At 41.8% G+C, this 14,862-nt stretch overlaps 1 protein-coding gene across 12 annotated transcripts in view; it reads right to left on the bottom strand.

The window, feature by feature from the left end:
- Window positions 1–14,862, bottom strand: part of MARK3 (MAP/microtubule affinity-regulating kinase 3) — an 89,340-nt gene that overhangs the window by 48,980 nt on the left and 25,498 nt on the right. For 7 of the 12 annotated variants that reach the window (XM_014535650.1, XM_014535636.1, XM_014535644.1 and 4 more), the window contains exon 3: window positions 14,056–14,109. In XM_014535650.1, the coding sequence (XP_014391136.1) occupies window positions 14,056–14,109 (54 nt within the window). Of the gene's footprint in view, window positions 1–5,338; window positions 5,458–9,138; window positions 9,204–9,483; window positions 9,530–14,055; window positions 14,110–14,862 lie in introns of those variants that run through there. The other 5 variants (XM_014535668.1, XM_014535677.1, XM_014535676.1 and 2 more) reach the window with 3 other exon arrangements.

Raw genomic sequence — 14,862 nt, forward strand, 5'->3', positions numbered from 1 at the left:
AAACCTGTGTTGTTCAGGAGTCAATTGCAGGAGGAAGTAAGACCTGTCTGCCATGGCATCAATGTTGAGTACTTATCCAAAGTCACCAGGATCCCCTTTTCTTTGCTGACTTGGCAGGAGCAATCCTTTCAACTTCTCCCACTATTTTATCTACTATTGAATTCATGCTTCCCCTTCCTGTCCTCTTTGTGAGGTCTATCACATTTGGCTAAATACATATTGTTTTCTAATCTTTCTTTTTTAAAATCCTCACCTGAGGATATTTTTTCCCATTGATTTTTTAGAGAAAGTGGAAGGGAGGGAGGGAAGAAGGGAAGGAGGGGTGAGAAAGACACATGGATTGTTGCCTCCCTCACAAGCCCCAACTGCGGAGCTGGGAATCCTGTAACCCTGTGATCCTTTGGTGTGTGGACCCATGGACACTCTAACCGTAAGAAACACAGGCCAGGGTTCTAATTTTTTTTTTAATCCTCACCTGAGGATATGCTTTTATTAATTTTAGAGAGAGAAGGGAGAAAGAGAAACATCCACTGGTTGCCTCCCATAAGCACCCGACTGGGGATCGAACCCACAACCTTTTCGGTATACGAGATGACACTCCAACCAACTGAGCCACCCAGCTAGGGCGTTTTCTAATTTTTATTTATAAAAGTAGCACATATACACAGTTTTAAAAGGCAAACTACTGCCCGACGGGCGTGCCTCAGTGGTTAAGCATCAACCTATGAACCAGGAGATTACAGTTAGATTCCTGGTCAGGGCACATGCCTGGGTTAGGAGCTCGATCCCCAGGGTGGGGTGTGCAGGAGGCAGCCAATCAAGCAATCTCTCTCATCATTGATGTTTCTATATCTCTCTCCCTCCCTTCCTCTCTGAAATCAATAAAAACATATTTTTTTAAAAATCCCTGATCTTTAAATAATAATAAAACAGCCCTGGGCAGTTTGGCTCAGTGGATAGAGCGTTGGCCTGCAGACTGAAGGGTCCTGGGTTTGATTCTGGTCAAGGGCACATGCCCAAGTTGCGGATTAGGTCCCCAGTGGGGGCCGTGCAGCAGGCAGCCGATCAATGATTCTCTCTCATCATTGATGTTTCTATCTCTCCCTCTCTGAAATCAATTAAAATATAATAATAATAATAATAATAATAAAATGGCAAACTAATGTAATATCTCTCTCCACCCTCAACCCTTGTTCACAAGGGCAAGCACTTTCAAAACTTATTTGCGGCCCAGCTGATGTGGCTCGGTGGTTGAGCATCAACCCTTAAACCAGGTCAGGGTTTGATTCAAGAAGGGAAGGAGGGGTGAGAAAGACACATGGATTGTTGCCTCCCTCACAAGCCCCAACTGCGGAGCTGGGAATCCTGTAACCCTGTGATCCTTTGGTGTGTGGACCCATGGACACTCTAACCGTAAGAAACACAGGCCAGGGTTCTAATTTTTTTTTTAATCCTCACCTGAGGATATGCTTTTATTAATTTTAGAGAGAGAAGGGAGAAAGAGAAACATCCACTGGTTGCCTCCCATAAGCACCCGACTGGGGATCGAACCCACAACCTTTTCGGTATACGAGATGACACTCCAACCAACTGAGCCACCCAGCTAGGGCGTTTTCTAATTTTTATTTATAAAAGTAGCACATATACACAGTTTTAAAAGGCAAACTACTGCCCGACGGGCGTGCCTCAGTGGTTAAGCATCAACCTATGAACCAGGAGATTACAGTTAGATTCCTGGTCAGGGCACATGCCTGGGTTAGGAGCTCGATCCCCAGGGTGGGGTGTGCAGGAGGCAGCCAATCAAGCAATCTCTCTCATCATTGATGTTTCTATATCTCTCTCCCTCCCTTCCTCTCTGAAATCAATAAAAACATATTTTTTTAAAAATCCCTGATCTTTAAATAATAATAAAACAGCCCTGGGCAGTTTGGCTCAGTGGATAGAGCGTTGGCCTGCAGACTGAAGGGTCCTGGGTTTGATTCTGGTCAAGGGCACATGCCCAAGTTGCGGATTAGGTCCCCAGTGGGGGCCGTGCAGCAGGCAGCCGATCAATGATTCTCTCTCATCATTGATGTTTCTATCTCTCCCTCTCTGAAATCAATTAAAATATAATAATAATAATAATAATAATAAAATGGCAAACTAATGTAATATCTCTCTCCACCCTCAACCCTTGTTCACAAGGGCAAGCACTTTCAAAACTTATTTGCGGCCCAGCTGATGTGGCTCGGTGGTTGAGCATCAACCCTTAAACCAGGTCAGGGTTTGATTCCTGGTCAGGGCACATGCCCAGATTTCGGGCTTGATCCCCAGGGGGTGTGTGCAGGAGGCAGCCGATTGATGATTTTCATCATTGATGTTTCTACCTCTCTCCTTCTCCTTCTTCTGAAATCAACAAAAACATAATACCAAAAAACAGCAACACTGGAATTTGCTGCCTTACTTCTAAATAGCATGCTTATGGGGCTTTTGAATGATTGTTTAGCCCCAGTGCCATGTTATCTACTGATTTCTTCATATGAGCAGTGAAGATTTGGCTCTTATATCCTGTCCTCCAACTCACATAACCATGCCTCCTTCCTCCTAATAAGTTATATTTGGCTAAATTACTACATTTACATCATATATTATTTACAACCATGCCAGAAATATATTTCCACGTTTTAATTTTTAATGTTATTTTTTGTTTCTTTGGAGCTAACAACTGCCTCAGGCAATCTCTCTCATCATTGATGTTTCTATATCTCTCTCCCTCCCTTCCTCTCTGAAATCAATAAAAACATATTTTTTTAAAAATCCCTGATCTTTAAATAATAATAAAACAGCCCTGGGCAGTTTGGCTCAGTGGATAGAGCGTTGGCCTGCAGACTGAAGGGTCCTGGGTTTGATTCTGGTCAAGGGCACATGCCCAAGTTGCGGATTAGGTCCCCAGTGGGGGCCGTGCAGCAGGCAGCCGATCAATGATTCTCTCTCATCATTGATGTTTCTATCTCTCCCTCTCTGAAATCAATTAAAATATAATAATAATAATAATAATAATAAAATGGCAAACTAATGTAATATCTCTCTCCACCCTCAACCCTTGTTCACAAGGGCAAGCACTTTCAAAACTTATTTGCGGCCCAGCTGATGTGGCTCGGTGGTTGAGCATCAACCCTTAAACCAGGTCAGGGTTTGATTCCTGGTCAGGGCACATGCCCAGATTTCGGGCTTGATCCCCAGGGGGTGTGTGCAGGAGGCAGCCGATTGATGATTTTCATCATTGATGTTTCTACCTCTCTCCTTCTCCTTCTTCTGAAATCAACAAAAACATAATACCAAAAAACAGCAACACTGGAATTTGCTGCCTTACTTCTAAATAGCATGCTTATGGGGCTTTTGAATGATTGTTTAGCCCCAGTGCCATGTTATCTACTGATTTCTTCATATGAGCAGTGAAGATTTGGCTCTTATATCCTGTCCTCCAACTCACATAACCATGCCTCCTTCCTCCTAATAAGTTATATTTGGCTAAATTACTACATTTACATCATATATTATTTACAACCATGCCAGAAATATATTTCCACGTTTTAATTTTTAATGTTATTTTTTGTTTCTTTGGAGCTAACAACTGCCTCAGTTATTTTGTTCACTTAAGTTTGCCATGTACCTGTCACTTTACTAATTCACCCTTAAACTTTGTGGCAGAAGTGTAAATCTCTCCAACAGTCAAGTAACCCTTTTCCCTTGCAGGTATTCATACTCTGGAGGCCTTGGTCCTGTTCTCAAGACCCACTGTGCTGGACTTCCTGTTCTGGATCCCATGCTTTGCTCTTTCTTGGTCTTCTCTCTTGCTGTGGTAAAATCTATACCACCAACAGCTCCTGAGCAAGGACAAGTAAGTGGTTAATTTTAAGACCTTGCATACTCAGGATGTTTTGATTCTGTCTACATTTGATTGAGACAGTTTGGCTGGGTAAAGAATTCTAAAGTTAGAATTATTTTCTCTCAGAAAATACCCCCACCCAGCTTTAATGAGATAGAACTGACATATAATATTGTGTAAGTTTTAGGTTTACAATGTGATAAATTGATACACATATATATTATCAAACCTTTACCACAATAAAGTTAACACATCCTTCACCTTACAAATTACAATTTTGTTGTTATTGTTATGGTGAGAACATATGAATCTACTCTCATAGCAACCTTCAAGCACACAACACAGTAATATTAGCTACTGTCACCATGCTGCACGTTAGGTCACCAGAACTTATCCACCTTATAATTGTTTATACCTTTAACCACCATTTGCCCATTTCACCCAACCCCAACCCCTGGCAACCACTGTTTCTATGAGTTTGGTTTTTTAAGATTCCACATATAAAGAAGATATAGTATTTGTCTCTTTCTGACTTAACTTAGAATAATGTCCTTAAGCCCATCCATGTTGTGGCAAATAGCAGGATTTCCTCTTTTTCTTTTTTTCTGGTTGAATAATATTCCTGTGTGTGTGTGTGTGAGAGAGAGAGATTTCTGCAAACGGGTCCATGCTATGTTCTAAGTTTAATCTATGTAGAAATTTGGCTCTTCAGTGACTTTCCTAAACTAGCACCACGCGCTCCCCCTGCGGTCTCCCTCTTCTTTCCCCTGGTGCATTACCTTTGCCTTTCCCTTTCCTGAGCTCCAAGGGCCTTTCTTTTGTTTTGTAACTTGTTTCCTGAGCCTCTGAAGCCCAACTGGCTCATTTTTACTACTTTGTAACTTTCTAAATAAACTTTCTCTTATAATTTGAGAAAAAAATAGCCCAATGAATCACTGGTACAATTAAAAATAAATTCTAATATTCTCAATTCTCAATCTACTCTTAATATCAAGCTTCTTCTTATTATTTCCTGCCAAAGAGAAAATAAGTCTGGCAATAAATTAAAAAGTTTCCCAGAAGGCAGGAGCAGCACCAAAGCTGGGTTTTCTTCCATTTCTATTACTGCTTTTGAAATCTGACAATGAAGAAATATACATCCATTATTTATTTATTTATTTATTTTTTCCTAGCTGGTTTGGCTCAGTGGATGGAGTATCGGCCTGCGGATGGAAGGGTCTCGGGTTCGATTCCAGTCAAGGGGACATGCTCGGGTTGCGGGCTCAATCCCCAGTGCAGGGCGTGAAGGAGGCAGCCAATCAATGATTCTCTCTCATCACTGATGTTCCTATCTCTCTCTCCCTCTCCCTTCCTCTCTGAAATCAATAAAAATACATATTTTAGGGAAAAGAAAAAAAATATACATCCATTTTTAGTCTCAATACATCAAATATGTATAATCAAGAAGGACTTGTCTTCAATTTCACTTACCACACTCTGTTTCTATCAGTGTACCAGATCCATCACACTGATCCCAATACAGATGCCAGATTGTCAATAATATTCAGGACTAATAACCACTTTTCTTAATGGCCCGAATTGTTAGCCTGCTACAAGTCAACATGAAAAGAGGAAGGTATTAAGACAGGAAAAGATGAATAGACTTGTTCAATGAAAATGACTTGTGCTTCACCTGATGGGGAAGGGGAAGGAAAGAAGTGAAGATACTGGGTAAGGAGTCATTCCCAGGAGAGTCGGAGAGAGGAGGAAACAGTCATCAGTGGCAGCAGTCTAAGACTTAGGACACTGGGGGAGGTTAGCTTTAGGAAGGGAAGGGAAATGACTAACTTTGAGGGTAACCAAAGAAAGTCTAGGGGCCATTCTCACCTGGGCTGTGCATTGGGGATCCCTCAGACACATCCTGGAGCCATCAAGCCAGGACCTCTGGGGATTTGGGGGGGGAGGGGGGGTAGGGTGGGGATGGATTTTGAAGGAAACATTTTTTAAATATTATATGGTAAGTTTATTTATTTTTAACAGGAGTTACTGGGGTGACGTTAATAAAATTATATAAATTTCAAGTATACAATTCTATACTACATTCTCTGCCTATTGTATTATGTGTTCACCACCCCAAGTTGTTTTTGGTTTTTAAAATTCCACGATGATTCCAATGCACAGCTAGGCTGAAACGACTGGTTTAAGGAGGCTGAAGCAAAGTGCCCCACATAAGCCAGTGGTGGTAGCAGCACAAATAGTTCCATCGTGGACCACATGAAAAGCATGGGCTGGTGCCTGATCTGACCCACGACTCAGATGCCCTGAGATGCCAAATAGGCCGCACAGCTACAGAACCCTAAGCACTGACAGCGGCTCCAAAACAAACACCGACTTTAAAAAGAAAAAAGCCTGAGTGGGTCTAAGCAGGATTTCTCCACAAAAAAACCCAAAACCCTGATAAAAGGAATCTAGTCCTGGCTGGTTTTCTCAATGGTTAGAGTGTTGACCCAAGGACCAAAGGGTTGGAAGGTTCGATTCCTGGTCAAGAACACGGTTCAATCCCTGGCCCTGGTTGGGGCTCATGCAGAGTCAATAATGCTTCAATAATCATTTGGCAACCTACTGTATATTTAGCATAGATTTGAAATTCATGTTCATTCTTTTTTTTGTCCTTAATAATTTTGATTAAATTTTTTAAAACATGGGGATTTCCCTTTCTCTCTTACTGAAAGTCTAGATTGCAGAATGGTGCTTGCACTTTACTCGAAAAATGCTTTACTACTGGGCCAGCAGGATCAACTAAAGGGTGTATTCTCCACTAAAGGGCCTGGTCAGATAGTTTAACTTGATGAATTTCCTTGTCCAATTTATACAGCATTGAACTAGAAGTGATAGCTAATACAAAGACTCATTATTTTAAAAATACCCCAATAGACTGGAATTATGGCAGAAAACCAGTATTAACACAAATCAAATAAATTCAGGTAAGAAAAAAAAAATCAACAATACGCATGAAATAAACTAGGCCTATGTTGAAGGCAATTATTCCTGGGGCTGACCCAAGAAGCGAAGTATTTACTCAGGAGACTGAACCAAGAGCCAAAATAAGCTTGCTATGTTTGCAGTAGTAGATTTAACCTCTATAACTCCATATGGCAGAATAGAGAACAGTGTTGAATAAGTTTCTAAAAGACAGATCGGCCCTAGCCGGTTTGGCTCAGTGGATAGAGCGTCGGCCTGTGGACTGAAGGGTCCCAGGTTCGATTCCGGTCAAGGGCATGTACTGTGGTTGCGGGCACATCCCCAGTGGGGGGTGTGCAGGAGGCAGCTGATCGATGTTTCTCTCTCATCGACGTTTCTAGCTCTCTATCCCTCTCCCTTCCTCTCTGTAAAAAATCAATAAAATATATTTAAAAAATAAATAAAAATAAAAGACAGATCGATACTAGAGCAAATGAAAAGAAAAAAAGCTAATAAATAGAGCATCTGACACTGGAAAAGATGGCATAGTAAGGAGCGGCCTGCATTCCTAATGTGTTTAAAGCTGGCTAACTAACCAGCTACCGTAATATACATTTAAAAAATCAATTATTTCATTACATGTTACAAATTTGTTTTTAATTAAATGGTTCCAGTTTAAGAAACCACTTAATTACTGCAGTGTTGACACAAGGATTCATCGTGTCAATCCTACAGTAAATTCATCGTGTCACAGTATGTTGACATTTGAGTTTCTGCCACCAAGAACACTGAACAACGAAATCTCAGTCCTGTGAACCCAGAGGAAGGCTAGGGAATCACTGACAATTTTACTCCACAGATGGCTGTTCCTTAGAAGGGCTGAGGCATTCAAGGCTCCTGGCCTGGCCGACATAACCTCCAGCTCACAGTCCTCTAGTTCAGGGCCCCATACTGCTTTGCATAACCCCCCAGGCCTGCGTAGCCCCCACTGCCTCTGCTGCTCAGCCTACGTGTGCACCAACACTGAGAACGCCAGTGTCAACACTGCAGTGACAGCTGCAAAGGTCTTTCCCTTCTTTGTTACTTGGTGAAAATATTTAGATCCTTCAAGGCGGAGGTAAAACTTACTGCAAACCATGTGGGTTCAGAGTCAGCAGTCCTATGTATCTTTTCATCTCACTGTTGATATCGTATCTTTTACCATCCTTTGCAATAAATCAGTAACCTAGTGGGTAAGCAGGATTTCTTGAGTTCTGTGAGCCCAGAAAGGGATCGTTGGAACCAATAATTTGTAGCTGGTCAGTAGAAGCACAGGCATCTGAGGTAGAGGGCAGTGTTATGGGACTGAACCCTTTACCTGCCAAATCTGATTCTACCTCCGAGTAGATCGGGTCAGAATTGAGTTGAATTATCAGACACCCTGGCTGGCATTGGAAAATTGCTTGTTGGTGTGAGGAGGCCTCCACACACATGCTGGTACTGGGTCTGGGGACACTTTCCAGATGTCAATTCCATGAAAGCAAAAACTTCCATTTGGTTCAATGTTGTATCCACAGTGCTTAGAACAGTGCCTGGCATATAGCAGGTGTTTAACAATAAGTGTTTGTTAAATTAATGAGTGCATAAATAAACACACCTGCATAAAAGCATGGCTCATGCAATCTTTGGAAGGGGAGGTGGGGTACAAGGTCTGCTTCTCTCTTTTTAAATTGAATTTACTGAAATGACGCTGGTTAACAAAATTATACAGGTTTCAGGTGCACAATTCCACAACACATCACCTGTACACTGTATTATGTGTTCACCACCTCAAGTCAAGTCTCTTTCCATCACCATTTAACACTCCTATATCTTCCTCCCTCTCACCCCCCCCTTTTCTTCTCCCCCTCCCCCAGGCCTGCTTCTCTTAAGTACCTGAAATATTCCTCCAAACTTGAAACTATTAACCATTTTATTTAAAAAAAATTTTTTTTATTTCAGAGAGGAAGGGAGAGGGAGAGATAGAAACATCAATGATGAGAGAGAATCATTTATCGGCTGCCTCCTGCTGGGAATAAAGCACGCAACCTGGGCATGTGCCCTGACCGGGAACCGAACTGTGACCTCCTGGTTCATAGGTCGACACTCAACCACTGAGCCACACCAGGTGGGTGGGCTTAACTACCTTCTTTATAGCTACTACAAAGGAAAACCTCAGGTTAGTTCCTATCCAAGATTTTATAAACCCTGAATGAGGGCAATTCAGTCACAGTCAGGTGGCACAACAGGATGAAAAGAGCCCATGTTTCAGTCAGACCAGTATCTGCATCTTTGTTCCATCACTTACTGACCGGAGAGCTGGACTACACCCACTTCTCAGGCTGTCTCCTCACTGGGAAGCAGCACGGTAATAATACTGAAGAAACAGAGTATGAAGAAAAAAAATACCTATCAGACCAGCTACTGTGAAAAAGTTTAAGGCCTATATGTGTAAGAGCATGGGAGGCACAGGCTCTAGTATTAATGACAATGAATTCCTATGCATTCATATACAATAGTGATGCCAGGATAGTGCTTAGCACAAGTGCGCTATGGTCTGAACTGTGGCAAACATGTTTCATTTAGAATTCATCAATGCTTGACTCAATGTCAACTATACCTATCAAAGAATGACTGCCCAGGTACCCATCACTTACCAGTTAGGGGACTTTGGGCAGGTTAGTTTTATCTCCCTGGCATCTATTTCCTGAATAATAGAACTTTACAACCTCATGAAACTGGAAAGATCAAATGAATACAAAGAATGTATTTTGTTCCCCACAAATTCACATGTTTAAACCCTAACCCACAAGGTGATGGTATTTGGAGATGGGCCATTTGGGAATTGAGTAGGTTTAGATGAGACCATGAGGATAGGCCCTCATGATGGGCTCAGTGCCCTTATAGTAGAGATACCAGAGTATGCTCGCGTGCACTGGTGCTGTGCACCCCCAGCCCTAGACATGGCGGGAAGGCAGCAACAGAAAGAGAACTCTCACCAGAACCCAACCATGTTGACATCCTGATCTGGGACTTCTCAGCCTCTACAACTGTGCAAAATAAATAAATGTCTGTTGTTTAAGCCAGCCAGTCTATGGTATTTTGTTATAGCAGCTTGAGCAAACTAATACAACAAGTTAATATGGGTAATACACTTAGAACAGTGCTCAGTATATAATAAATGCTCAAATATTAGCGGATATCAGAAGTAGTCTACAGCAATCATGTCCCACAAAAGAGACCTGGCTAGAATCTACCACTCAATTTTAAGCTTTACTTATTTCCCATGAGGGGAAAACTGTAAACAAACAAAAACATCTCCCACTCCCCAAAACCAAGACAATAAAAACCTAATTTTCAGCAGGATGCACAATAATGGCAAACAGTCCTTATCCTGTGCCACGTACTATCCTCAGCTCTTCCAAGGGGTTTTGAATATTAATTTATTTAATTCTCACTACAGCCCTATGAGGTACTTTATTATTCCCATCTTACAAACGAAAAAACTAAGACCCAGGGAGGTTAAGTGACTTGTCACAGCAAGGCCGGGTTGAAGCGTGGTGTGAATCCATTCAGCATGGCTTCGCTGTTCCTAACCACACTATGCTCCCTCTCTTCAAGTTAACAACGGTCCACTCCAAGACGGAAAGGAATGTTCGTAACTTTAGATGGATTACACTTAGCGTACTGGCATGTCTTAATAAAGTCTAGTATTTTTAAAAAGGTGAGCTACACTTTTAAAAAATGAGCCCTGCCGAAACCGGTTTGGCTCAGTGGATAGAGCGTTGGCCTGCGGACTGAAGGGACCCGGGTTCGATTCCAGTCAAGGGCATGTACCTGGGTTGCGGGCACATCCCCAGTAGGAGATGTGCAGGAGGCAGCTGATCGATGTTTCTCTCTCATCGATGTTTCTAACTCTCTATCTCTCTCCCTTCCTCTCTCTGTAAAAAAATCAATAAAATATATTTTTTTAAAAATGAGCCCTTACTTACTTCTTAATGATAGATTCAGATTTAATAAGGACCAGACCCAGAAAGATTACCTGCACATAACCAAATCAAAGCTAAAAGTGATCAGGGCACATGCCCAGGATGTGGGCTCGATCCCCAGTGTGGGGTGTGCAGGAGGCAGCCGATCAATGATTCTCTCTCATTATTGATGTTTCTCTCTCTCTCCCTCTCCCTTCCTCTCTGAAATCAATAAAAATATATATTTTTAAGAAAGGCCAAAGATGTGGCCTGGCCAATGGGGTTCTGTTGGTTGGAGCATTGTCCCATGCACTGAATGGTCTTGGATTCGATTCCCAGTCAGGGCACATCCCTAGGTTGCGGGTTTGGTCCCCAGTTGGGGCACATACGAGAGGCAACCATTCGATGTGTCTCTCTCATGCTGATGTGTCTGTCTCTCTTTCTGTCTGTCTCTCTCAAATCAATAAACACACCCTAGGGTGAGAATTAAAAAAAAAAAGGGGGGGGGTCAAATATGCCAGGTCCACTCCACCCTACTATTTTCCCATGGAAAATGAACTCAGTGAAGAATTTGAAAGAAATATAGAATGCTTCTAATTTATAAGAAAAGAATACAAACTTATACACACGATTTAAAACAATGCCCGCCAAGCCGGCGTGGCTTAGTGGTTGAACGTCGACCTATGATCCAAGAGGTCATGGTTTGATTCCTGGTCAGGGCACATGCTTGGGCTGCAGGATCAGTTCCCAGTGTGGGATGCGCAGGAGGCAGCTGATCAATGAGTCTCTCTCATCATTAATGTTTCTATCTCTCTCTCCCTCTCTGAAATAAATTTTAAAATGTTTATAAATAAATAAAACACTGCCCTATAAACAGAAAACATTACACTTACCAATTTATCTAACTTGGACCGATAAGTCTTTTGTGGATGGCTCATACTTGCACTACATGACAAACAATCTCAAAGTCTCACCTATTAGATTATGTGCCAAAATTAATGGTGATGCAAATCTGCATAATCACACTATCAGGCTAATCAGGCAACTTATCATGTACTAAACTGATAATGATAGGACAAACAGTAATTTTAATAATAATAATAATAATAATAGAATAGCAATTAAAAACTATAGCCAAGAATAATGAAAAAAGCAAGCGAGAAAGAAGGAAAAATTATAACCAGCTCAAGAAAGTATTATGGCCGAAACCGGTTTGGCTCAGTGGATAGAGCGTCGGCTTGCGGACTGAAAGGTCCCAGGTTCGATTCCGGTCAAGGGCATGTACCTGGGTTGCGGGCACATCCCCAGTAGGAGATGTGCAGGAGGCAGCTGATCGATGTTTCTCTCTCATCAATGTTTCTAACTCTCTATCTCTCTCCCTTCCTCTCTGTAAAAAAAAAAAATCAATAAAATATAATTTAAAAAAAAAAAAGAAAGAAAGAAAGTATTATGATAAAATTCTCCCCTAGAGCCCTGGCCAGTGTGGCTCAGGGGGTTTAGTGTCATCCGGTACACCAAGAGGTCACTGGTTCAATTCCCAGGGCACATGCCTGGGTTTAGGGCTCGATCCCCAGTGGGGGGTGGGCCAAAGGCAACCAGTTGATGTTTCTCTCTCTCTCTCCCTCTCCCTTCCTCTCTAAAAACCATTAAAAAGGTATTTTAAATTCTCAATAGAAAACTGCTAGAATTCCAGTTACCTACAAGGACAGTGGGAGATTTGTAACACCATTTGAATTCTGAACACGAATACTCAGTAAACTTGTTTCTACGCTTAGTTTTAGTTACTACCAAAAGTCCTTAGCTATATAAAGAAATCAAAGTTTAAGAACATAAATACAATTTCATCTTCAGAACAAAGGACTGGAATTTTTGAATCTGTTCCAGGGCCACCTTGAGAATCCTTAAGGCCCACTATGCCTTTCAGAACCACATGTTTAAATACCATTTTTAGTGCAAGGTAAAGTCTACCTCCCTCCCCACCTCACATACATGAGCAAGGCTTAAAAATTCTCATGACATAAATGGAAAATAACCATCAGGAATACGTTAGGAACGTACACAGAGCATTATACTTACAGTATCTTAAATGTGCAATGCTTCGCCGTTTACAAAGCTTTTATAATACCCATTATTTCATTAATAATCCATCCTGAGAAGATGAAATTATCTCCATTTTAAAGATAACAAGGCTGAGGTCCAGAAAAATTAAGTGACCTGCTCATGGTTAAGTTACATATTTGGCTGTCACAGCCAAGAGTAAAATTCAGGACTTCTTGTCTCGTGCAATGTCTCTGTATCCCCCACCTCCCTAGGCCAAATCTAGAAATCAAATACAATATATAAAAAGCCTTTTCAAAACGAAAAATAGCCCTGGCCGGTTTAACTCAGTGGATAGAGCATTGGCCTGCGAACTGAAGGGTCCTGGGTTCGATTCTGGTCAAGGGCAGATGCCCGGGTTGTGGGCTCCATCCCCAGTGGGGGACTTGGAGGCGGCCGATCCATGATTCTCTCTCATCATGGATGTTTCTATCTCTCTTTCCCTCTTCCTTCCTCTCTGAAATCAATTAAAACAAAAAACAAAAACCAATAAAAATACTAGATCTCATTATAAAGATCATCAATCATTTGCAGAATGCACCAGTGAAATGCCTACGCCCAGGCCCTACACGAGCGATTCAATTTCTCCTGTGGGCCAGTCATCAGGCCTTTGAAGAGGCCCAGATGAGTCTAATGTGCACCAGGCTGAGAACTCCTGGGTTACTAGGTGACACAAATGGCAACAGTGTATTACAGACATGTTTTTCCAACTACCATTCAGTATTCCTTTTATATGAATTAATCCACACTCCTTAATTTGACCTCGTGTGAGTTTAATAAAACCAAAATGCTGACTTTGAAGATCTATGTATTAGTTACACAGTGTATAATGCTGACTAAAATGAATTATATGAAAATACGTGGTTCTGTATTATTTTTAAAAACTCTATTCTAATCATTATTTAGAACATTCAATTTAAAAGTACAGCCTTCAGTTTGCTACTAAGAACATTAAAAAGCATTATCTTCAACTGAAGGGAAAAAATCCAATTAATACTACATTTATACAATGCTACATGTAAGTTGCATTCTTTTGAGGAATATAAAGCTTTACTGTACTAAACACAGTAAGTAAAATACCAGTAGAGGTATTTAAGAGGCAAATTAGATGGCAATTAGCACTGAAAATCATTTAAAAAGTACTGGATACTGGACCAATCTTACCTTTTGTAGACTTGTTGGATTCAACTGAGTTTTGTCAATTATTTTTATTGCAACCTAGAAAAAAATAAATTAATAAAATTTGTGGGTTTTAAGAATTTGGTACTTACAAACTGGTAATAATTTTATAAGTGCCCAGATATGTAGTAATGTTAAAAAGCAAGTAAACAGAGAAACCAAGATGGCGGCATAGGTAAACAACGGAGATTGCTGCCTCGCACAACCACTTCAAAAATACAACTAAAAGACGGAACGGACATCATCCAGAACCACAGGAAGGCTGGCTGAGTGGAACTTCTACAACTAGAAGGAAAGAGAAAAGCATACCGAGACTCAGAGAAGGTGCGGTGCGGAAGTAAAGTACAGAGGTACGGAGAGGGCTGGCGGCTGAGGACACGGTTGTCTTTTTCAATCGGGAGGGAGTCTCAAGCTCTGAGCTCCAGTTCCGGGAGAGTCTCTGGGGACCCAGACTCATACGGGAGAAACTGGACTGTCTGGCATCGGTGGGAACTCGAGGGCAGCTTTCTCTCAGAGGTGCTTACAGCGATTGCCGGACACTGAGAAGCGGGGCCTCTGAGGGCAGGACTGAGAACAGCCATAACGGCTCACTCCGCCCTGTTGATCCCCTGGGACCCCACCCGGCCCAAGCTGTGCAGGGAGGCTTTTGCATATGAAAGGCCCAGCCCTTTGCAATCTGAAAATTACCTAACAAACTGCAGCTGGCCCCAGGCCCCAGGGCAACTTGCATTGCTTCACAGCTGGCTCCTGCTGGATAGCCTCAGGCAGAGGCTAGATTAGCACCTCCTTAGA

The sequence above is a fragment of the Myotis brandtii genome, unplaced genomic scaffold, assembly GCF_000412655.1.
Source record: "Myotis brandtii unplaced genomic scaffold, ASM41265v1 scaffold1020, whole genome shotgun sequence".
Classification (NCBI taxonomy): Eukaryota; Metazoa; Chordata; class Mammalia; order Chiroptera; family Vespertilionidae; genus Myotis; species Myotis brandtii.